The 27,396-nt window shown below is 34.1% G+C and overlaps 1 protein-coding gene across 1 annotated transcript in view; it reads right to left on the bottom strand.

Annotated features, from left to right (window-relative positions):
* The window catches only part of LOC132556798 (carboxyl-terminal PDZ ligand of neuronal nitric oxide synthase protein-like), an 84,320-nt gene that overhangs the window by 18,918 nt on the left and 38,006 nt on the right, over positions 1–27,396 (bottom strand). Inside the window, exon 5 of the mRNA XM_060221243.1 lies at positions 27,233–27,341. Coding sequence (XP_060077226.1) covers positions 27,233–27,341 — 109 coding nt within the window. The remainder of the gene's footprint in view (positions 1–27,232; positions 27,342–27,396) is intronic.

The raw sequence follows: 27,396 nt of genomic DNA, 5'->3' as shown, positions 1-27,396 counted from the left end.
GTTATCTTCCACGTACACAGACAGATCGTTTTCAAATTATGCCTACAGTAGACACAATGACCTTTGTTGACCTCAGTTGTGGAAGAACCCCCCACAGGTGCTGATAGGGTAAGGTGCAGTTATCTGTTGCAAGTCGCTTGCTGTCAAAATCATCGAGCTATCTGTTAGGATGAATGGAAGACCATGAAACATTTGGTTGATAATTTCCAATGACAGGGTGCTGGATGATATGCAAAGAAATCTTAAAGTACAACAAAAAAATTTTGAAGGTATCACCACAAGTTTTAAACCAAAAATGTTTTATATTTCATCTTTAAACCTTTTTTTTATCTAATTGGAAACAAATTCTGACATTATATCACAGATGGAATCTGTTTTTATCAGAGCTAATAATTACACATCAAATAACCAGACTATCCGTCAGATTGCTAGCCCTTTCAGAAAAGTGAGACACTCTTCTCTTTGAATTTAGATGGGGTTTTTTTAACATTTATATTCATCAACAAACACTTTTATCTGGCCAAAAGAATCACTTTCTTCTTCAAATATTTCCATAGATTTCCAAGAAAACATCAGCTGGGAATAGTATTAGTGAGTTTCTGTTGTCCGATAACCATTACCCAGAGTACATTTCAATATTCCATAACGCGTGATTGTCTCTAAATAATTCAGAAGATACAATTTTTTTTCATCTTTGTTTTAGCAACAGATTCCAATTACATAAATAAGAGTACTTAACTGAAAGCAAAAGATGAACAATAACTTTGTTCAAAACAAGCTCTCAAAGTACAGAAAATGTTCTGCATGTCTTTCCAAGAGATTATAGTAAGTGGTTTTTTAGGACAGAAAATGCTCTGCAAGTCTTTCCCACAGTTCTGAGTTGGTTTGTTTTCAACACAATTATTTCCAAGAACTTCTCACTTGTCTTTCACAATATCAGAGTCACCAACATCTTAAAATCTCAAACATACAGATGTTCCTTCAGTCTATAGTATGAAATCTTGACATGAAGACGTCATTTATCACACAGCACTGTTTTTTAATTCCTACTAAGAAATATATCCATCACTTGATATCACAAATTTTGTTACGCTCCTTAACTATGAAATAAAGCTAACAAAACTGTCACTTCAGATCGCAGTCCATCGCTGACCACATTCTCTTGGAGAGACAGAAAATAGTAAAGATCCATACATGAAGTTCCTACTCTTTCGAAACCGAGCTCATATTTTGGCAGTTCTTCGCACATCAAGGTTTTTATATAGTCACGCAATCCTCTCAGAAGGGAAATATTTTAACGAATAACACACCCAATCCTTCTGAAGTCCTTCATTAGTCTGCTAACCTGAATGAGAATTCTCTCTAATTACGTGGAAATTCTTTCTACCAAGAAACCGAAAAGATAAAAAAAATATGAGAGGAAATATAATATGCAAGAGTACGTAAAGATGTTGATGGGTACATAAGTGAAAGTCAGGCAAATCCAAGACAACAAGAGAAGGAATAAATGAGCAATTCAATCGCTGCTGTGTGGTAATAACAGACTAGTATAGCATACAAACATTCATGTGATGGTGATTTATCTACAAACATCCATGTGATAATGATTTATCAACACACCCATCAACTTCTATCTAGGTATGTACATCTGCATACAATACCAGCATTGGTAGAGTGGAAATAACACCAGGGCAATGAAAACCAGGAGGTTTTCACTACAGTTAAACCTCATACAATTTAGATACCTTTTTTTCAAATATCAAGGCAATGATTCTGATTGTTTTTGTAAACTTTTTGTTGAAAGAAAAAATTCTTTGCAGTACAATGGTTTTATACAAATGTACTTTTAAATGTAGCTTTAATTCCATTCATCATATTTTTTTTACAGATTTGGAATTAAATAATATTCAGTGGTTTGAAATTTTAAAATACTTATACAGACCCTGTTTAATGAGGTATTGTACCATTGTTACTCAACAATAATCACTTTACTTAGTAACATCGTCTCTGTTGTGATCAATTGCAGGAACATGTTGAAGCCATTAAAAATCAAAACAGACCTAAGCAGAACGTTCTGTTTTCTATGGAAGACTTGAGACAAGAAGATCATTTTTACCATCAGAAACATGTGTCTATTTCTACTTAAATCATTTGATCAGTACCCTTGCCTTTTTCTCTTTTTTCTCTATATAAACATCTTCTTCTATTCCAACATATATAGCCATCTTAAATGACCATGCCTGTTGATAAAAATTAAACAATATTTACCAAAGTAAAGTCTCATCGCATTCCTATATGTAACCTACATCAATATTTGAATAAATACCTATCTTCTCTTTTTTCAAAAAATATCCTCTGTCTCTATAAATACCTTTCCCTGAATCCTTCTCCTTAGAGGTCCTAACTGTTATCTTGTAATTCCATAAATAGTATTCCCTTGTTGTTGTCTACCAGTAAGAATATTTTCCACTTCCCTTAAAAATTTTTCATTCTGTTACCCACAAATTAGTGACCGTCAAATATCTGTATCCTTCCTTTCTATTCCCACAAGTTAGTGTCCTTCAATATCCTTATCCTTCCTTCCTTCCTATTCCCACAAGTTAGTGTCCTTCAATATACTTATCCTTCCTTCCTATTCCTACAAGTTCGTGTCCTTCAATATCCTTATCCTTTCTTTCTATTCCTACAAGTTCGTGTCCTTCAATATCCTTATCCTTTCTTTCTATTCCCACAATTCAGTGTTAACAAATCTCCTAACCCTTCCTTTACATCAGCCTTAGGTCAACATATCAATCTAGGTCAAACTGACCTTGAACTTTTCTTTAAATCATAGAATCCTAAAATAAATCACACAAATAAGTCAAATATCAACTTCAAATTAGAAAATTTGAAAAGAAAAGAAACTTATTTGTCAAAAGATCTTCATAGGAAGATGCAAAGATTTGAATGTCTGCAGATATACTTGAGCTAGGGAATATATATCAAATTAATCAGAAGTAACACATTTAGACAACGCCCTTCTATACTTTATCAGACACAAGCCAATTTGAGAAAAGTGTAAGATGATTATAACATCTGGTAGATGAGTCACACAAATACCAAACAATATTCTTTAATCAGTAACAACTGTTTGAACTAATGTGTACATTCTGAAATCTTATTTCACACCATCTTTTTGTATTGTTCAACACTTCCTTACAACGACACTGTGTGATCTTTAAATCATAACTTACACCAGTATTATGTTGTCTTAACTTACACCAGCATTGTGTGGTCTTAACTTACACCAGCATTGTGTGGTCTTAACTTACACCAGCATTGTGTGGTCTTAACTTACACCAGCATTGTGTGGTCTTAACTTACACCAGCATTGTGTGGTCTTAACTTACACCAGCATTGTGTGGTCTTAACTTACACCAGCATTGTGTGGTCTTAACTTACACCAGCATTGTGTGGTCTTAACTTACACCAGCATTGTGTGGTCTTAACTTACACCAGCATTGTGTGGTCTTAACTTACACCAGCATTGTGTGGTCTTAACTTACACCAGCATTGTGTGGTCTTAACTTACACCAGCATTGATTGTGTGGTCTTAAAATATTTAATGTTATATAACTACCCTTTAGATTCACTCCCTAATTTTCCTGAAAACCATTAAATCTGTACTTTATCAATACACACCATACCTACTTTAATTAATGTCCCTTGTATATTATACATGCTGTAGAATTTATGATAAAATCCCATTAAATTTTCATTACAAAAGTGTAAATTGACTGGTTTTTATCAGATTTAATTACATTGCTTCCCTAACTGAGTCATCAAGCGCTTTATAAACCTGACACATAACATCTTTATTGTCATAATCTTTTACAGTTATTGATACAGAATATTAAGATAATTCATATTTCTGTAGCCATCCAGCTCATAACATAGGTAAATAATGTTTATACCAGGAAACACACAACAATAACACATAGCCGTGAGCTGTGATCACTTCTATACAGAAACTATACTTCAATATTAACAAAGAAATTACTTTCAAACAATACAATAAATACAGGATCTTGTTTGTCTGATATTCAACCAACATAAAAATGTAAATAAACAGATACTGGCATAAACTAATAAATTAACATTGTTTCCATAACTTTTTCAACAAATAGATGTGTAAGCGTCTTAGTTAAACAAAATATTACATGTTATAATCAATTAGGAAGGAGACAAAAAATATGTAATGTTTACAGCTTAGAAAAACATAAAACATGTTTCCATTGGCAGTTATTGTATTTTCATGAATTTTGAATGATAAGAAATGATCAAGTAAAATTGAGGGGTACAGCCATGTTTAACAAGCATACTAAATCTCTCCAGAGCAAACCAATGAATTTGATGATAAATTGAGATTTATATGTTGAAAACATTCTGCAGAACATTTCCAGAACTTTCACACACATTTATCTAATTCTATCTGTCTAATCTTTTGATGTAGTGCCAAGTTACTTTACAGGTTTTATTTATTTTTATTAGCTAGAATGAAATAAACAGAGCTAAGACAGGCTTAAAGAGGCGACAGCATCTCCCTTCCAAAACTGAGCAGGATTACCAACTGTTGTGTCCTAAACTTCATTTGAGATACTTTATAATTTTGACTGACGAGAATTCCCAGTAAGTTGTCCTAATTAGTTAGCCTTGGCTGTAATTTACTTCGGTTTATAGTTTACAATTTTTATAGAGCAGTTAAAGCATAAAATGATCGTCCAACTGGAGCAAATCAGATCAAAAGCTTCCTGGAGTGGGTTCCATTTTAGAATGATCAATGTGATAAAAGTTGCAATAAAATGTCTAAATTTTCAACAATTATTTATAATAAAGAAAATGGTTAACATTTACTTAGGACAAATTCTATAAACAGAATTAATACTGAACACGAACATAATGACAAAGCATTAATTACAATGATATATTGATGGACAAAAGTTATAATTTTCAATCAGAAATTCCACAAAGTAATACATCAATGTAGTCTCAGTTGGATTAATTTCCATGATGAAGAATCTTTAATTAAATCTACAGAATATTTTTGACTACCTAATTATGGCTAACATATGTGATAGGCCTCTTGTCTAAATGGCACCATTATTCTGACTAGTAAATAATTCCATTGTGTAATATACATAAAACAAATAAAACTAATGCCCATTTGAAATATCACAAAAAGTTTGGAAAACTTTGAATATTATGAAAACCAAAGACATTCCAATCTCTGATTGAAACACTCAAAAGACCTGTATGTAGAGTCTCATTGTTGAACATCCAAATACAATGTACACAGTGAACTCGAGGAATTCTCCTAACATCTCCCAACACATATGAGAAGTTGATGGTTTGATATCCAATGCACCCTGTTAAAACTCACGATAAAGTTTCCAGAATTACGCACGCTTCTCTGAAATAATGGCTATGTATTGTGATTAGTATACGTATATACTATTTCACCTGCAGCACTAGTATTATCACAACTGAGGCTTCACTCTTCCAGTCGCTATGCCTACCCCTCCAAAACTGTCAAAACAAGATGTGTGATGATAGATGGCCACATCAATCTCTGTGTGGGTGAACCTTTAACTAGTAAAGCAATCTAGCCCTGGTCCATCAAATTCTTTGTTTCTGTGATCCATTCTGATAATTTGACCTTTATACTCTAGAGTCTGATGCAGATTTTAAGTTTGAAGTTTTTTTATTTTCAAGGGGAAAAAAAGTAAATTAAATAAATAAATAATTTATTCGTTTGATATCATATTTAAAAAACTTCAAGGATTTCTGAAATGTATATTTTTTCTAAAAAGATCTATTCACTTATATCACTGGAATTGTTTTAGTTTTGTGGACATTACTGTAACCTGCACACAATCCACAGGCTTTCAAGGGAGATAACTCTGAATTAATGATGGGTATACATTCTATGCCATGTAGATATTTTTCATGTACTTTTCCTCCCCATTCCTTCCTGATTTGAAGATCTTTACAGGAACTCACAGCATCTCAGGTCAACACCTACCCATGGATCTGTTTGATATCAAACACTAAGGCCAACTTTAGTTCTCTACCAGGTGGAATATGTTTTTACACTGACCAGATACCCGCTAATGGTGATCATCAGCTGTCAACAGGTCTGATACCTCCTGATGTATCATCAACTTTTAACCTTTGACATGCCAGAGACTACACCGAATGCAACAAACTAAGAACTAATTTTGTGTGTGTTAACAAGGTCCTTAGTGGACTACCAGTGTTAATAACCCAAGAAACATGTCTGGTTTATAGTAATATATATTGTAATCCCCGCATCTTCAATCACTCTATATCACTCTGTAGTGTCTAAGCTATGGACAGTTTTGGCACACACCCACACAAATTCAGAAGATGTCAACTTGGTCTTGAGACTTTGGGTCTATGATAACACTTAAGGTTAACCTGTTTTAAGGATTTCTTTATATAAATTGATACCACAGAATACCTTCATCAAGGTCTTAGGACTAACTTAGTTCTCAGATCTCTCGACCTATAATCACAGGCAAATTGGATTTTAGGTCTAAAGATTTGCAATATATTGTAATATAGATATTTTTTATATATTTGCTGCTGTAACATCTAGATCTATGATGTAACCTCTAGATCTATGATGATGCCGTAACCTCTAAATCTATTATGATGCTGTAGCCTCTATATCTATGATGTAACCTCTAGATCTATGATGGTGCTGTAACCTCTAAATCTATTATGATGCTGTAGTCTCAAGATCTATGATGTAACCTCTAGATCTATGATGATGCTGTTACCTCTAAATCTATTATGATGCTGTAGCCTCTAGATCTATGATGTAACCTCTAGATCTATGATGTAACCTCTATATCTATGATGTAACCTCTAGATCTATGATGGTGCTGTAACCTCTAAATCTATTATGATGCTGTAGTCTCAAGATCTATGATGTAACCTCTAGATCTATGATGATGCTGTTACCTCTAAATCTATTATGATGCTGTAACCTCTAGATCTATGATGTAACCTCTAGATCTATGATGTAACCTCTAGATCTATGATGTAACCTCTAGATCTATGATGATGCTGTTACCTCTAAATCTATTATGATGCTGTAGCCTCTAGATCTATGATGTAACCTCTAGATCTATGATGTAACCTCTAGATCTATGATGATGCTGTAACCTCTAGATCTATGATGTAACCTCTAGATCTATGATGTAACCTCTAGATCTATGATGATGCTGTAATCTCTAGATCTATGATGATGCTGTAACCTTTAGATCTATGATCATGCTGTAACCTCTAGATCTATGATGATGCTATAAACTCTAGATCCATGATGTAACCTCTAGATCTATGATGATGCTGTAACCTCTAGATCTTGCTGTAACCTCTAGATCTATGAAGTAACCTCTAGATCTATGATGCTGTAACCTCTAGATCTTAAATGTAACCTATAGATCTATGATGATGCTATCACCTCTAGATCTATGATGTAACCTCTAGATCTATGATGTAACCTCTAGATCTATGATGTAACCTCTAGATCTATGATGTAACCTCTGGATCTATGCTGTAACCTCTAGATCTATGATGATGCTGTAACCTCTAGATCTATGATGATGCTGTAACCTCTAGATCTATGATGTAACCAATAGATCTATGATGCTGTAACCTCTAGATCTATGATGTAACCTCTAGATCTATGATGATGTTGTAACCTCTAGATCTATGATGCTGTAACCTCTAGATCTATGATGTAACCTCTAGATCTATGATGATGCTGTAACATCTAGATCTATGATGTAACCTCTAGATCTATGATGATGCTGTAACCTCTAGATCTATGATGTAACATCTAGATCTATGATGATGATGTAACATCTAGATCTATGATCATGCTGTAACCTCTAGATCTATGATGTAACCTCTAGATCTATGATGCTGTAGCCTCTATATCTATGATGTAACCTCTAGATCTATGATGTAAGCTCTAGATCTATGATGTAACCTCTAGATCTATGATGATGCTGTAACCTCTAAATCTATTATGATGCTGTAACCTCTAGATCTATGATGTAACCTCTAGATCTATGATGATGCTGTAATCTCTAGATCTATGATGATGCTGTAACCTTTAGATCTATGATCATGCTGTAACCTCTAGATCTATGATGATGCTATAAACTCTAGATCCATGATGTAACCTCTAGATCTATGATGATGCTGTAACCTCTAGATCTTGCTGTAACCTCTAGATCTATGAAGTAACCTCTAGATCTATGATACTGTAACCTCTAGATCTATAATGTAACCTATAGATCTATGATGATGCTATCACCTCTAGATCTATGCTGTAGCCTCTAGATCTATGATGTAACCTCTAGATCTATGATGTAACCTCTAGATCTATGATGTAACCTCTAGATCTATGATGTAACCTCTAGATCTATGATGTAACCTCTAGATCTATGATGTAAGATCCTCATCTAGATCTATGATGTATGCTGTAACCTCTAGATGTAACCTATGATCTATGATGTTGTAACCTCTAGATGATGTAACCTCTATGCTGTAACATCTAGATCTATGATGTAACCAATCTATGATCTATGATGCTGTAACCTCTAGATCTATGATGTAACCTCTAGATGTATCTAGATCTATGATGTAACCTCTAGATCTATGAACCTGATCTATGTAACCTCTAGATCTATGATGTAACCTCTAGATCTATGTTGTAACCTCTAGATCTATGCTGTAGCCTCTAGATCTATGTTGTAACCTCTAGATCTATGATGTAACCTCTAGATCTATGATGTAACCTCTAGATCTATGTTGTAACCTCTAGATCTATGCTGTAGCCTCTAGATCTATGATGTAACCTCTAGATCTATGTTGTAACCTCTAGATCTATGCTGTAACATCTAGATCTATGATGTAACCTCTAGATCTATGTTGTAACATCTAGATCTATGTTGTAACCTCTAGATCTATGCTGTAACCTCTAGATCTATGCTGTAGCCTCTAGATCTATGTTGTAACCTCTAGATCTATGCTGTAACCTCTAGATCTATGCTGTAGCCTCTAGATCTATGTTGTAACCTCTAGATCTATGCTGTAGCCTCTAGATCTATGCTGTAGCCTCTAGATCTATGTTGTAACCTCTAGATCTATGCTGTAGCCTCTAGATCTATGTTGTAACCTCTAGATCTATGCTGTAACCTCTAGATCTATGCTGTAACCTCTAGATCTATGTTGTAACCTCTAGATCTATGTTGTAACATCTAGATCTATGCTGTAGCCTCTAGATCTATGATGATGTTGTAGTCTTACATGATTTTGAGTACTCTTATTTTTTGACTTGAAATAATGTTTCAAAACTCACAGTTACCATAACAACAAAATTGTTAACTTTCAGAACAGGAAGAACCTCAGGGCTTTTTCCTACAACACCTTGGAAAATTCAGATAGACAGGCAATTTAATTTCTTGGAATATTTAACCAAGAGAGTGATTAAAACTACCAAGCTGAGTTCTGAGCTCTAATTAAGTTTTACACTTTGGCTGACAAAACAAAATTTAAAAAGTGTTAAATTGTTAGAGAGAGATAAAAACAGAATCTGCGTTTGTGTGGAATCATAATAGGGAACGCTCATTGTTTTTTTGACATTGAAATCACATTTGATTGATCACTTGTTTAACAAGTATAACAGCAAGCATTATGTAGTTACCCAGGCCTCAAATTGAAACTGGTGCCTTTAATTTACTGCCACTTCATCTGGTGCTTTACTGGGAAGGAATGACTCTGTTCAATTAATTACTACATCAGCTACCATTATTGTGCAAAACAATTACATATCAGAAACCGTCGGTCTGTTTAAGTATATATAAGAAACCATTCATTGTTTTAATATTAATTATCAAAAACCATTGTTCTGTTGAATTATAACTCATTAGAAACCATTGTTCTGTTGAATTATAACTCATCTGAAACCATCAATCTGATGAATTATAACTCATTAGAAACCATCAATCTGATGAAGTATTACTTATAAGAAACCAATCCCCTGCAATTATTTTTATAAGAAAACTGGACTTTTAAATAAGGATCTCCGCTAGTCAGCCAAGTCATTTAACAGGATTTGAATTTTTCCCCTTGGACAGACTCTCAGGAAAGACCACATTATAGAGTGTTTTGTAAAATTAGTATCTATATCAAAATTTCAGCAACCAAGTCCAAGCCCCAAAGTTTAAATCTATTGGATATTAACTCAATGTGCCAGGCAGTCGACTATCTCAGTGTCACTATAAAATCAGGACCAAAAACTCATTTTTACAATTCACCTAAATCATATAAAATAATACAAATGTCAAATTTAAACCTTGAAGAGAGCTTTGACTTGAAGTCCTATCAAAATTGTTTTAAAATCTTCGGCAAAATCAGTCATATTTATTAATTTTTAAATTAAACAAGCCATAAGGCTTGAGCACAAAATTCATGCTTGAGGATGAGAATGGTTTCATGAATACGGGTCCTGGTTTCCAAGTCTTAGGAGAAGCCTAACCTTTCTGTCACCAAACATTCCATAAATCTTAAAAGATACAATATACATGTACCTGAATCAACAGCAAAAGATTATTTCTAATCAAGAACAAATTGGAAAAGTCGTGACATTTCCAAATGCTAACTATAAATTATGTACTTCTCCAAATTCTTAAACATGTTGGTTTGGTGTGTAAGGATTCAACACATGACTTTAAACAGCTGTTTTGAATGTTGTTAACATTTTAAGACAATTCAAACTGAAGGACCTTTGCAATTTGAACAGAGACTTAACAGCTATATGTGTTGACTTGGAAGCTACTCCCACATTTTCACCCGACCTAATTCATTCCACAAGGATATTAAGTTTCGTTGAAAATGAATGTCAATTCTAGTTTAACATATTGGTAATGAGATTTAGACCTAAATCACAACACTGTAATAACAAAAACTACACATCTAACAGGGAATTTGGTGTATTGACAGACAAAATTGATTACATTGCAATTGTCAGGAAACCAGAACATGGAAATTTACATCAAATTCCACCTTTAATTTACTTTCCTGAAATGTTCTAATTAAAGTCCTTTGAAGGCACAAGAAACTGCCTTGATTAAATTTGTTTTTACACATCTCAACAGCTGATCAATTGTAGCTTAATCACATTTTTCTTTGCGCTTTAATTATATTTTGATAAAATGAACCCTTGAAAAGAGCATCTTCTGAATACTTGAGGACAGCACAGCCAGATGTAGTGATACATTGTCCTTACCAGGTAAACTGGATATATAAACCTGCTCAACACTGATGACAGAGTAGTTGTTCATTATGATATCGTAGCACTACAAAATGATTACTGTTTCTCCAGCAATTGATATGACAATTAATTTGAAAAACACAGCTTTAAATATTCTATAGGGAAATGCTGGTACATTTTCAGATTTGCTAATTGCATAGTCTAATGCAGTCTGATATTTAGTGATTAAATTTGATAATACCTAAGGGTTCATATGTACCACTATAAAGAACAAAAACATCAAAACCATTATCCGTGATTTCCGTGCCTTTCCCTGTGTGAACATATACCGTATTTATCAAACAGTAAGCCCAGGACACCAATATAACCTCTTACTTAAAGTGGGATTACAAACGCCGTATATTGCAGGACATTATACTGTAATGTTGCAATTCTGTTGACATTTCTAGTGAAACTTCAGTGAGATGTGGGTGGGTTAATTACAAGGCACGGGCTAATTGCTGAATATCATGGTACCTGGTAAATATAACATTCCTATATGTATTTTTCATTTAGTTAGCTGTAAAAAAAGTAGTAAAATTTGAGAAATTAATTTACAAACTAATAAAAGTCATGACATCCTATTCATTACATTGTATGAAAAGTATGATTAGAACTACAATCAACTCATAACATAATTCTGTTAAACACAAGAGGTGCACTGAGGACCTATGTTGCCTAACTGGTCTGGTTTGAACACAGGTGAAGATCAAGAAGGATTTTAAATGTTCAGTTTGTATGCATGACCTTCACCTTCTGCCCAAAGGGGACCAGACCCTTTTCACTGATTTATACAAATTGAAATCCCCTAGTTACCATTCAATGATGCTCAACTACAAATTTGGCCAGAATTTGCTAAAATTTCAAAAGAAGAAGAATTTAAAATCTTTGCATCTACTTCTCATGTTGGGCCCTTTCCTTGAGACTGCCCTATATTCAATGTGGTCACACCTACAGTCTATACAAAAATTATTCCCTGTTTGCTTTGGAAGCTCCAATATATATACCAATGGGTAATATCCCTTAAGCCCCTGAGGCCCAAGATCCATCATTGATGCAAAATTGAGTCCCCTTCTAATAAGGTTGTTTCTGATCACATTAGGTCAAAATATATCTCTCATCCAAAGGTACTAAGATGTTCAAAACTTTCTTTCTATTTTCTCTATTTTGCCCTATTCTTCAACCACTAGGGGGATCAGACCCACCATTTGTACAAAACTGAGCCCTCTTCATCCAAGGATGTTTCAGACCAATTTGGACAAATTCTTGCTACTTCTACAGAAGGACTTGAAGGAGTAAGCTTGATCTCTCCCATAGGGTTTTGTCCCTTAGGCTTCCTAGGTTGTACAACCTCAGTTTATACAAATTCAGTTTTATTTACACAAGGATGCTTCAGACCAACTTGGACAAAATCTTGCTATTCCTGAAGAAGGACTTTCGAGAATAATATACAGCGGTCCGGAAAAGCACTCGTCCAGTCGTCATGGATGAGTGAAAGTTGTCTCAGACAACCAGATTTATCTTTGTCAGTCGGCCGTCGGACGAGAACTCTTTTCCAATGATATTAATGTTACAACTTAAATTTCAAAAAATATGTAAAGAAAATTTAAAACAAAGAAACGTGTTTACAGTACTTCGAAAACAAAATGTTCCAGTCTGCACTCTAACTTTTGATTACACCGGAACTCCCATGACGTCAAATATAGCATTCGGAATACCTTAGTCATTTTCCTGCAGTCATACTGATGTCAGGTGCTCTCGTTCTTAACAGCACCTAGACAGTCAGATGTAAACAAATACTACGACTAAGCCTAAGACTAAGTCGCGCACAATGTTTGAAGCAAATCATCCATTACTGCATAGTTTTTGTCACTAAAACTTCAAATAAAAATAGAAAAAAGTCACATGTCACATACCTTTCTTAAGAAATAAAATTGATGATGTTAACACCAATGTTCAACTTTGATTCTCAAAGTAAAACTAGACCTGTCAGAAATGGATTTCCAAAAAGTAAACAACAAGATCAATTTTCCACTGATGGATATGCATATAATGCTATTTGCCAATAACATTCACTATTTAGCTTTGATGTTAAGACACATCAATATCTGTTAGGAGAAGTCAACGGATTGTAATGTTATTATTTTGGATTAAAACATCATATTGAATCAATGATCTTGTGGGAAATTACTGAAGAGCCAGTACACAGATCAGACAGGGAATTTTACCCCTGAATTGTCAAATGAAGAGGCTGCCTCAATGTTAATGCTGATTTTTTATGAAATGATTGAAGGATGCAGCAACAATTCTGATGCATGATTCTTCAAATGAAGCGTAATGGTTACATTTGTTAAGGTATGATTCTAATATGGTGTATATGTGTGTGTTCTAATCTGATACCAGTGACTCATTAACCAAGATCTGTCACCGTATATAACATACTACATATGATTGACATTAGCCTGTAAAGATTTCATTAATTCATCACCTGAATTAATACCTGACCATTCAAACCAGAATCATCACCTAATCAAATTGTACAACAGAAGCAAAATTCATCTCCCAGTGAACCAGACAACCTGAACCAGATTCATGTCCGAGGGGAACTTGGAATATATCTAGAACAACATTTATTAACCTATAATCCAGACAGCATGAACCAGATTCATTTGTAAGCGAAATTGCATACCTCAAGCAACATTCATCACCCAATGAACCAGACAACTTGAACAAGATCCATTCCCCAGGGGAATTGCTCACATAAAGCAGCATTCATTGCCAGGAAAAAAAAGACAACATGAATCAGATTCATTTCTCAGTGAAATTGCATATCTGAAGCAACATCCATCATTCAATGAAGCAAACAACCTGACAAAGATCCATTTCCAAATAAAATTGTAAATCTGAAGCAACAAGCTTCACCCAATGAACCAGACAACTTGAATAAGATAGATTCACCTACAAACCAGAAAAACTCAAATAGGATTCACCCAACATATTAGACAACTCAAATAGGATTCACCCAACAAATCAGACAAATAGGATTCACCCAACAAATCAGACAAATAGGATTCACCCAACAAATCAGACAAATAGGATTCACCCAACATATCAGACAAATAGGATTCACCCAACAAATCAGACAAATAGGATTCACCCAACAAATCAGACAAATAGGATTCACCCAACAAATCAGACAAATAGGATTCACCCAACAAATCAGACAAATAGGATTCACCCAACAAATCAGACAAATAGGATTCACCGAACAAATCAGACAAATAGGATTCACCCAACATATCAGACGACTCAAATAGGATTCACTCAACAAATCAGACAACTCAAATAGGATTCTCCCAACATATCGGACAACTCAAATAGGATTCACCCAACATATCAGACAAATAGGATTCACCCAACAAATCAGACAAATAGGATTCACCCAACATATCAGACAACTCAAATAGGATTCACTCAACATATCAGACAACTCAAATAGGATTCACCCAACATATCAGACAACTCAAATAGGATTCACCCAACATATCAGACAACTCAAATAGGATTCACCCAACATATCAGACAACTCAAATAGGATTCACTCAACATATCAGACAACTCAAATAGGATTCACTCAACATATCAGACAACTCAAATAGGATTCACCCAACATATCAGACAACTCAAATAGGAATCACCCAACATATCAGACAAATAGGATTCACCCAACAAATCAGACAAATAGGATTCACTCAACATATCAGACAACTCAAATAGGATTCACTCAACATATCAGACAACTCAAATAGGATTCACCCAACATATCAGACAACTCATAGGATTCACCCAACATATCAGACAAATAGGATTCACCCAACAAATCAGACAAATAGGATTCACCCAACATATCAGACAACTCAAATAGGATTCACTCAACATATCAGACAACTCAAATAGGATTCACCCAACATATCAGACAACTCAAATAGGATTCACTCAACATATCAGACAACTCAAATAGGATTCACCCAACATATCAGACAACTCAAATAGGATTCACTCAACATATCAGACAACTCAAATAGGATTCACCCAACATATCAGACAACTCAAATAGGATTCACCCAACATATCAGACAATTCAAATAGGATTCACATAACATATCAGACAACTCAAATAGGATTCACCCAACATATCAGACAACTCAAATAGGATTCACCCAACATATCAGACAAATAGGATTCACCCAACAAATCAGACAAATAGGATTCACCCAACATATCAGACAACTCAAATAGGATTCACTCAACATATCAGACAACTCAAATAGGATTCACCCAACATATCAGACAACTCAAATAGGATTCACCCAACATATCAGACAACTCAAATAGGATTCACTCAACATATCAGACAACTCAAATAGGATTCACCCAACATATCAGACAACTCAAATAGGATTCACCCAATATATCAGACAACTCAAATAGGATTCACCCAACAAATCAGACAACTCAAATAGGATTCACCTAACATATCAGACAAATAGGATTCACCCAACAAATCAGACAAATAGGATTCACCCAACATATCGGACAACTCAAATATGATTCACCCAACATATCAGACAAATAGGATTCACCCAACAAATCAGACAAATAGGATTCACCCAACATATCAGACAACTCAAATAGGATTCACCCAACATATCAGACAAATAGGATTCACCCAACAAATCAGACAAATAGGATTCACCCAACATATCGGACAACTCAAATAGGATTCACTCAACAAATCAGACAACTCAAATAGGATTTGATTTATCATATCATGAATTTAAGAAGATATTTCAGTAACTCAATGAAAGATAATTAATGAGTCATATGATGAAGGGTGTTAAATGTTGAGTCACATGATGAAGGGTGTTTCAGATAATTAACGAAGAATGTTTGAGTCACATGATGAAGAATGTTTGAGTCACATAATGAAGAATGTTAGTCACATGATGAAGAATGTTTGAGTCACATGATGAAGAATATTTGAGTCACATGATGAAGAATGTTTGAATCACATGATGAAGAATGTTTGAGTCACATGATGAAGAATGTTTGAGTCACATGATGAAGAATGTTTGTGTCACATGATGAAGAATGTTTGAGTCACATGATGAAGGATGTTTGAGTTACATGATCTAAAATGTTTGAGTCACATGATCAAGAATGTTTGAGTCACATGATCCAGAATGTTTGAGTCATATGATGAAGAATGTTTGAGTCACATGATGAAGAGTGTTTCATATAATTAATGAAGAATGTTTGAGATACATAATGAAGAATGTTTGAGTCACATGATGAAGAATATTTGAGTCACATGATGAAGAATGTTTGAGTCACACAATGAAGGATATTTAAGATAATTAACGAAGAATGTTTGAGTCACATGATGAAGAATGTTTGAGTCACATAATGAAGAATGTTAGTCACATGATGAAGAATGTTTGAGTCACATGATGAAGAATGTTTGAGTTACATGATGAAAAATATTTGAGTCACACGATGAAGAATGTTTGAATCACATGATGAAGAATGTTTGAGTCACATAATGAAGAATGTTTGAGTTACATGATGAAGGATGTTTGAGTCACATGATGAAGGATGTTTGAGTCACATGATGAAGGATGTTTGAGTCACATGATGAAGAATGTTTGAGTCACATGATGAAGGATGTTTGAGTCACATGATGAAGAATGTTTGAGTCAGACATATCTTATTGGTAAATATACTATCATTTATGGTTATGCTTCTGTTTTATTCTAACAGATAAGTGAATTTTAATAACAATATGCAAAAACAAATTCTAAACCAATAAATCACTATTATCATTAAATTGGCATTTGTATTTGACTTCCACATAAGATACAAGAATTCACATTTTAGAACAGAGTGAGGCATTGTTGAAATTATTGAGGTGTCTAACAGATTCTTCAGCTATTTGTAATTTTAATGTTGCTTTCTGCTGTATTGTTGACATTTTGTGATCGATATTTGATGTCGATGATTTGCTAAAGGACGTATCAATTGTTAGGGGATGGAGGGCATTTCATTCTCCATCCTATGCAATGGATTTCTCTTCTTCCTGTTTACTACAATCATATGTCAATGGTTGCCTTTAGCACTCTGTGGAGTTTGAGAATAAAAACCTAAGAAAACGTGCTGAAGTGATGAAACTAGCCTTTAGAAAGGGACAGGAATTTTACCAATTATGCACTATTAGAGAAACATTCACAAATTCCAAAGTACAGAGAGCTAAACAAATTTTTATAGTTATTTTTTATCTAAATATCAATATTAAGACGAAACCTGAATTTTCTTTTTTAATTTGGATGTTCATTAAAAGAAATTGCTTCTGTGGAAATTTAAACATCCTCCACATTATTCCCAGTTACAGGCATTCATTTTCATGGTGAATGTTATAACTACTTTGTAATTGTGGAAAATTTCGCAATCATAATGAAAGAAAAAAAAATATCAAGAATTTTATTAGTGTTGATGACTGAAGTCATATTTATCCAAATGCAAAAAGAATGCATTCAACAAGAGATTCCAAATTAAAACTTTGATCACATATCTGAATCAAAGTCATCTGAGTCATGATCATAAAGACTTTGTTATGGTAATTCATTTGTTCACAGACATTATAAACCAATGCAATTAAAATATAAGCTGTTAAAGAAACAATATAACTGTAATGTATGCGTGTTATTTGAACCACATTTAAACACAATAAAAGCTCAGGAAGTAATTGAATGTAGAGTTTATTGGTTGTCATCAAATTGCCCTTCATTACTAGCAAGAGGTCCAAAGGTCCTGTGTCACCCTTTGGGCATATTGACTTCAAACATACAATGGTGAAGTGACATGAATTGATCCCACAGGCAGATATTTTGTTTATTAACTATCAATTTCAACAATATCTCAGATTTTACCAACAAAATAAAAAAGGCATATTATTATGTATTGAGGACAAAATTTTCCTTTGTGTGCTGTACTAACAAGTAATAGTGACCTAGATGTTGACCTCAGATGAACCTTCAAGATATTTTGGAACAGTATGGATATGTTCATGGGAATCATGATTGGATTACAGGGTGTATGCACCACCCTATCTATTTTTTTTATTTTCTTTCAATCACATTGGATTTTTCTTCACTCCCCTCCCTGGCTTCAGAATTTAGGCTCTTAGCATATCAGTGATGAGTCCTAAAAGAACAAAACAGCTGTATAATGCAGTTTATATCATTGTTTGGCTGTAACATGGTTCATGTTTCATCTGTTGTTCCAACTTTTCTATAAATTTCTCATGTTCCTGTTTCTTTTTGTGGGAGGGACCAGAAAGTGTTCTACATCTGTCCAATATTCAGCCACTTGTAAAGCTCCTTACATCCTTCCATCCGAGATACACAAATTGTAGTGCAGGAAAACACATCTTAAATGTAACTTATACTGTAGTGAAAGGGAAAAAAATATACTAGTTAGAACAAGAAGAAGGTTTTCCTACCATACAAATGAATGTTTATGTTCTTCTCGACGCATGGGTGTTTCCGTAAAAATTTATTGAACTGATTCAAGGGGTCCTCTGCAGGACAATTAACTGACAAAGGCAAAAGAGTGCTTGTGGCATTGTTTCAAGTGATATACACTTCTATGACAAAACAGCAGTATCCAAATAACATGTACAAAATGTCTTTTAAATCGGTAATAAAATGTATTGAATGGCTTGTTTTGGTGTTCAGCTCTTATGCCATAATATGATAAACCATCAAAGTGAGCATTGACATATGTGTAATGAGTTGTTAAGGAGGTTTTGTCATATAGCTTTACATGTTATTCTGGGGAATCAGCACAGCCTCTGTGTTAATACTTAAATACCAGACATATTGACTAATTAGATTTTTATTTAATAAGTATAATAGCTTGAAGTTTTCTCATCTGTTTCACACAAAGACATGTAAGCTGCATTATTAGCAGATGTTGCAACACCTACTGTACCAGCTAGTAAATGTCAAGGTCACCACACTGCCATCTTGTTTGCATATATAAGATGTTTTTTTTCCCAGATGTTTTCTGTCTTTGTGCCTCTATTGATGCCTAAGATATATAAAACTCCATGTGTCATTAACCTCTAACAGTTTTTTTTCCTCAATGTTGGATGGCAGACATACTGGGAATAGTCAGGGTTGATTAGGAGCTTCATGTGTTACATTCATGTCAAACTCATTCACGAGCAAGAGCAAGGCGTTGGTGTCTCTAAAAGATGCCAGTGATTTCTGGAAACCGAACCTGTCAGCCTATAATTCAAAATGTATGAGTGTCATTCTGGTTTAATTTTCATGGACACTGCACAATACTTAAAAACAGCAGCCAATCAAATCATTAGAAAATATGTCACATGCTTTTATTCCAATCTTATAAAATATTTATGCTTCATGTTCTTTCTAAAATTTATTAACTTGCTAACTGCAATTAAAATCCATTGATTTTTCTCCTGTAAAAAGCCATTAAACTGTAAGGAAAATTGTAGTGAAGCCAATAGGCATGAATACGATGACAATAAAGTGGTGCTTTATTAATTCTCACAGATCACCAGTCACCCTAATAACTGTGTGATATTTACATCAATTAAGTCCCAACATTACCCAGTCAATAAAGAATTCTTATAGGTAGGAATGCACTAACTGTTGGTACAGGAATTTTCTGTTAGTGGTTATTTTGGTAACTCACATTAATAAAATATCATCTAATCATACTCTAAAATCTATTTTAAATCTTTTTACAATGAAAGTATGGTGCAAATATAAGATAGTGGTAATCACAGTTTCTGTATTATAGTGTTTATGTAGCCATTTTTGTGTATGAGCAATTTCATCATTCTGCTAATTAACCAAGAAAAGATAAAAGGATCAATTTGGATTCCACTGAATTATATATGTTTACAGTATATAATTAGATAATGTTCTCTTTATGATATTTTTCAGAAATCAAGTCAAACACCATCTTATTCAAGCCTATTTATTGAGTCATCATGCTGTAGCTCACATCTTTATTCTGTAACAATATGTGCCCTCATCCCATTTCAGTGTCATTCCAGTGTCAAGTATAACCAAACCTATATAAGGCCTTAATGTAATTTATTCATTGCAATAAAATACTTTATGGCTGATAATTTTCAGAATCAAAATTTCCAAATATTTTTTTGAAGCAATCAAATAATTTTTAAAGTGATGAAAAAGGTACTATAATGCTCCAACATAAGAAAGATATTTCACAGAAGTTAATCTGGTTGTAAGTTTGGAATTTATTCCTTATCAAGTCTTAATCTAATTCTATTGATGTCAAAATCTGATCAGTCGTTCAGGACTAGCAGCAATTTGTAGAAAAATTTGCGGAACAGAAGACTGGTGCTGTGGTATGTTATAATCTCACTTGACTTTTCCGGGCCAGGTGCAATAAAAATTCAAATGTTGGATATTTAAAGTAATCAGTTTTAATTCGATAAAAATCTTTTGACCTTTGAGGCAATAAGTCCACATATGTTTTAAATGTTCAATATTTTGGGTAATCAGTCTTAACTTTATTCATTTTAATTATCAATATTTAGGGTAATCAGTCTTAATTTTACTGATTTTAATGCTCAATATTTAGGGTAATTAGTCTTAATTTTAATCATTTTGATATTCAATATTTGTAGTAATGAAGTCTTAATTATGTTTGAGGTTTATATTTATAGTAATCAAGCCAATGTCTGTGGTAAACTTCTGATTTCATTGTAGAATATGTCCTACATGTCAATTTTGATGTACAATATTTTCAGAAAGTCTAGTCTCCTCTTATTTTATATAAATCATTAACAAGTCTAAAACTAACATATGATATTAACTAAATTGTCTATATGATGGTAAAATGTTTAATGTATTCAAATCCATTCCAATTCTTACTTCAATATTTACGGTAATCAAGCGTTATCTAAGAACTCTTAATACAAGTGTGTCTCCCGAGATCTGATTACAGACTCTATAACCAGTGGTACAGAAACTGGGAACTATCACAGAACCTACGGCCTGCAACTGATGCAGCCTTTATCAAAGCTCTACAGCTATCAGAGGCGGCACAGCTGCTGAACCAACAAAGTATCGAGACTGATTTGGGAGGCAGATGTGAGCAAGTGCAGCCAACACACCAGCGGCTAACTGTCTCAAACATCCAGTGGCTAGCTAGTCTCGTACATGACACTTTGCCTTCTATACCAAAACAAAATACAAGCTTTTTATATAGTCTTTGGAATTCCCAAAGGAGGAACCATCATGCAATCTAACAATACTGAGAGCACCCCCCCCCCCCATTCCCAAAAAAAAATATACATACATCTAGAAGTATATATAGCATTCTTCTCCAGGGTTTCATTCTCGGCCATTATCCAACATTTTCAGAAACAAAAGTACTTGTAGTTTGGCAGACTTCAAAGTCAAAATACATTTTTTAGATCAATTAATTTAGCAACAAAAGAGATCCTAAAGGAATCTTGACATCTACCATTGTTTAATCTTTATTTAGAAAAAATGGATCTTTTCCCTTCTTTTTTCTTCTCTGTTTTTGTTCATAATGATAAAAAAATAAACATTCCTTAATAACCATTAACTGCAAAATCCAATATGGCGACCTGTTGGCCATTTTGTTTTTCTGATCAGTCCCAAAATCAAACTGGCACAACTAGGAAACAAGGGAGACCAACATAGGAAATTTGAAAACAATTCATCTGCTCAACAAACAGCGAAACCAAACTTTCAAAGTCAAAATCCAAGATGTTTTTTTTTAAAACAAAGATTGAAAATTTGTGAATATGATAGATAAATATATATCATAAAGGTTATTAATGTTGTTAGAATCTAATGTCTTTACTGGTCATGTAGAAGATTTGTCAAGAATCAAGCTGTGATGTATGTTTGTTGATTGTGCGGGGGGGTTAAACATTTATTATGCTGCAGTGTAGATGATCAAATTGAAATTTGGAGGCCTTATACCTGACCATATTAACATACCAGTGCTATATTAGGACATCAGTGATAGAACTGGTTTGACACAGAATTAATTCTAAACCTGGTAAGACAATAACTTACACTAGGGACATCCATCGGCCTAAACACCAGCATTAGAAAGCAATCTACTAAAGCCCTCATGTTTCCTACAAGTAAAATGCTTCCTTAATTCTCCAACACAAAATTTAAAACAATTGATAAATGTCTTCTTTCTTGTTTTTATTTGAAAGAGAAGAGGGAAGGAAATTTACGGTTCACATGATGTATCTTCTCAATTATTTTTCTCAACTGTAATACATAAATAACAAAGTGCTTCTAAATCATTAATCATCTGCTACACTAATTAAACATCAAGGTCACGAGTCAGTTACAAAAGTAGGAAAATTTTCCTTGTGGTTAACACTGGAAACAAGAGATCCCAGAGGGATCTTGGCCCCAATCATTGGTATATCATTATTTGCGCTTTAAAAGTTGGATTTTTTCCCTTCTTTTCTCTGTTTTTGCTCTTAATCATAAATTTGAACATTCATTTGCAGAAATAGCGACAATAATCTTTTACTGTTAAATAAAAGATAGTCCAGCTGGAAGCCATTTTGTATTTTCTGATCAGTCCCAAAATCAAATGGGCAATAGGGACCAAGGGGAACCTACATATGAAATTTGAGAAAGATCTATGCCTATCTGCCATTTTGTTTCTCTAATTAGTCCAATGCAGGGAACAAAGCAGGGTTATATTGGAGGTGAATATAGGGACAAGGAAGGATAATATCAGAGGTGAATATAGGGACAAGGAAGGATAATATCAGAGGTGAATATAGGGACAAGGAAGGATAATATCAGAGGTGAATATAGGGACAAAGAAGGATAATATCAGAGGTGAATATAGGGACAAGGAAGGATAATATCAGAGGTGAATATAGGGACATGGAAGGATAATATCAGAGGTGAATATAGGGACATGGAAGAATAATATCAGAGGTGAATATAGGGACAAAGAAGGATAATGTCAGAGGTGAATATAGGGACATGGAAGGATAATATCAGAGGTGAATATAGGGACATGGAAGGATAATATCGGAGGTGAATATAGGGACATGGAAGGATAATATCAGAGGTGAATATAGGGACAAAGAAGGATGACATCAGGTACATGCAGGGAAAGTAGGCAATAGAAGCAGGCAGAGGTTTAGAAAAGTAAACTATCTCATACTAAGAGTAAGTTACACTGTACACAGAAGCACAGTAGGATCATGTTGGGTTCACATCAATTTAGATTTTTTCTTTAATTTGTAAAAAGATTACGGGAGTGTTTGGCAAGCACATTCATCATTTAGCACTGTGTGTACAAGACTAAAAATAAACATTTCCTGTGGTACATGTTTTAAATCAGTGATAAAGAAAAGGTATATATATATAGATCACATATTAAACTAATACTTCCCTCCATCTGATAATCTAGACTTGTTCAGCCATATCAGATGTTTACATACACTACTAGATTTACCATCTGTTGGTAAAATTTCTGCCAAGACAAACAATCTGATAACAAATCAATCCTGAAGCTAGCATAATAAGTATGTCCATCAAACTATATAGCAAGTTCACAGAAAACACATAAGATTGACAGACATAGCGATCATATATTTCATATTTGATGGAGGAAGTGACCTTACGAAATGTTTCTGTTTTTTTAAGACTGCACCTAGAGAAAATTATAGAATCTAGCAAATTAAAGCTATTATTTACTAATGAAGGACGGCTTATATAAAGGATTTTTGTTTTTGTAAAACAAACGTCTTTCAGAACATTGTCAACCCTTTTGTGATTGGTTGGTTGCTTGGTTGACATGTTGTTTTGTCTGTTCCACCGACTTCACTGGTGTTCAGCAGACCTGAAGGGAATATACAGTGTTATCCCCACCTCTGATGACACTTGGCCCGTCTGTCCAGTGGGTAGCCAGAGTCAGGCTAGCTCTTTGGAACGGACTGTCACACAACACAACTTGAGGGTCCCTCAATGAAGAAGCCTGTATGAGTCTGATGCCATCGCTTCAGTGTTTGTGATAAACTCCATAGATTTACTCCACAATAGCTATGATATTTTAAATGATGAAATGGAACATTTCTCCAGTATTACAAAGTAAAATGACAAAAAAGCTCAAATGCATCCCACAAATTTCCAGATCCCCATTCAGACACATTGTAGACCAACAAGAGTATATAATATAGTATGAGAAAATTTATTTCCAAATACAGCTTTATCAGATATATTATAAACATCTTAACAACTTCTTTAGTCAATATCCTTTATATTAAGTGTGTTATTACAAATTAACCAGTGTTAAAAACATTTCAGAATTCCTTTAACTCATTAAAAATAAGAAAAAAAAGCTTTCATGTCAATATTTCCTGAATTATGTATATCATCTGATTGCCTTGTTATTCAATGAAAATACCCATGTCATATATTTGCATATTATATAGATGTAATAGATGTCACATTTGATAATGAAACGACACATCCACAGAGGGCATTGCGATGATGGCCACCAGAGATGAGGCCATTAGGTGATGCAGACCAGAGATGAGGGCATTTGATGATACAGACCAGAGATGAGGGCATTAGATGATACAGACCAGAGATGAGGGCATTAAATGATAAAGACCAGAGATGAGGGCATTGTGATGATGGCGACCAGAGAAGAGGGCATTAGATGATACAGACCAAAGATGAGGGCATTTGATGATACAGACCAGAGATGAGGGCATTTGATGATACAGACCAGAGATGAGGGCATTAGATGATACAAACCAGAGATGAGGGCATTTGATGATACAGACCAGAGATGAGGGCATTAGATGATACAGACCAGAGATGACGTCATGGTAACAATAGAGACCAGAGATGAGGTCATTGTGATGATGGAGACCAGAGATGATGGCATTGTAACAATCGAGACCACAGATGAGGGCATTGTGACGGTGGAGACCAGATATGAGGGCATTGTGACGATGGAGACCAGATATGATGGCATTGTAACGATGGAGACCACAGATCGATGGAGACCACAGATGAGGGCATTGTGACGATGGAGACCACAGATGAGGGCATTGTGACGATGGAGACCAGAGATGATGGCATTGTGACATAACAAAAGAGACCACAGATGAGGGCAATGTGACAAAACAATGGAGACCACAGATGAGGGCATTGTGACATAACAATGGAAACCACAGATGAGGGCAATGTGACAAAACAATGGAGACCACAGATGAGGGTATTGTGACACAAATATAATGTTGTTCAAACTATAAGTTTGACATAGAAATGCCTGTTTTCTTTATGTGCTTGAATTCCTATTTAATACATGATTTATGAAACTCATTACAAGTTGGGTTTTTTTCATTATAGCTCTCTGATGCTTCACTAAATGAAATTTTTCTAACTTGTTTCATAAATTTCACATATCAAATGGAAAATTAAATAAGATCCTATTTATGTATTGAAGAATATTTTAGCCAAATTTTCATGTTCATTACAAATGGAAAGGTAAATTAGACACTCTCCATGTTTAATGTATACAGTTGTTGTATGTACTTGTTGACCTCTAGGAATCCTACACCAGAGCTGTTCCATTATAACCTGTAGAACACTCATCTACTAGAGGTGCCAAAATATAAAACCAATTTACTACAAGTGCAAATCCCAGAAATTGAAATTTTAGAAAGATATGTGGAAGAAAACTGGCATAACACATCTTTTGTACCTCAGTGAACCTAGAAATGGATAGAAAAGTGCAGATCAAATTTGAAAACAATCAAAAATTCTCTAACTTGCCAAAAACAAAATTAGACTTGCTTCAAGAGTTGTGTCCCTTGGTTAAGTATTGACAATTTTTTTTCTGTATTAAAAATTCTAAAAAAACTCTAGTGTTGGTGTGAAAACAACAAGAAATATATTAGTATGTGCAAGCATGTATATCTATTGTATAAGATATTAGGTATATCACTCAGTCTTTCTAACAATGTACCCTTTTTTTGTTTTTTGTATAATACACATACATTACTGTTTTCAAACAAACACACCAGGTAGTAGGATATGTATCTAAACATCCTGATAGCCAGGAAATCAGTTACTTTAGTACACCATCAAAGATGTGTAGTCATGAAATCTAATTCAGTTTCAAATTCATCAAGAAAACACTGCTGGTATAGGTTGTTGAACATGATTGAGTGGAGGCACTCAAGTCATTGTATAAATTCATTGAAAATTTTTAATGAAATTTACATGAAGGATTCTTGTCGCAGTAAATTACAAACAAGTCAATAAAATTCAGCTGTTTTTATTTTTCTGAAGATTGAGGTTCTTTATAATGAAGTAGTTTATTGATCGGATTTGATGACTAATATAACATGGCTATCAATATGTTTACTGATCAACGTAACCTCATCACCAACATCTCACACTAAGTTATTTGGTGGTCAAAGAACAGAACTGTGTAATGCTAAATGTTTCTCACAATACCACAGACATTGGTGACTGTAGAGAATACGTCAAGTACAAGGACGTTATTTAGCCATGGTTGATTCTGAGATGTGCAGATGTCCCAACCTGGTGAACTTTGTATCCAAATATGGCAGCATTTTCAACATCCCAACAGGATTGTATAGCAGCCAGCAATTTGTGTAGTAATCCTTGATGCTCTGGAAATGAATTTTCGAAACCTGAATACGATCACTTAAGTCCTTACCTTTTTGTAAGCCTTGAAGACATTACACTTGAACACATTGGTCGGTCCATCTCTAGCTATGTAGCTCCAGATCTTCAAATCCTGTGAGTCATGTGACACATAGAAAATTCTGAAAGTTATAAATAGCGCAATATAAACATTATACCTGTACAGATTGAATTCAA

The sequence above is a fragment of the Ylistrum balloti genome, unplaced genomic scaffold, assembly GCF_031769215.1.
Source record: "Ylistrum balloti isolate Yb309-2 unplaced genomic scaffold, AGI_CSIRO_Ybal_v1 Utg370590, whole genome shotgun sequence".
NCBI classification, from domain to species: domain Eukaryota; kingdom Metazoa; phylum Mollusca; class Bivalvia; order Pectinida; family Pectinidae; genus Ylistrum; species Ylistrum balloti.
Note: the sequence above shows the minus strand (reverse complement) of the source record. Positions and strands in the feature narration are given on the sequence as shown.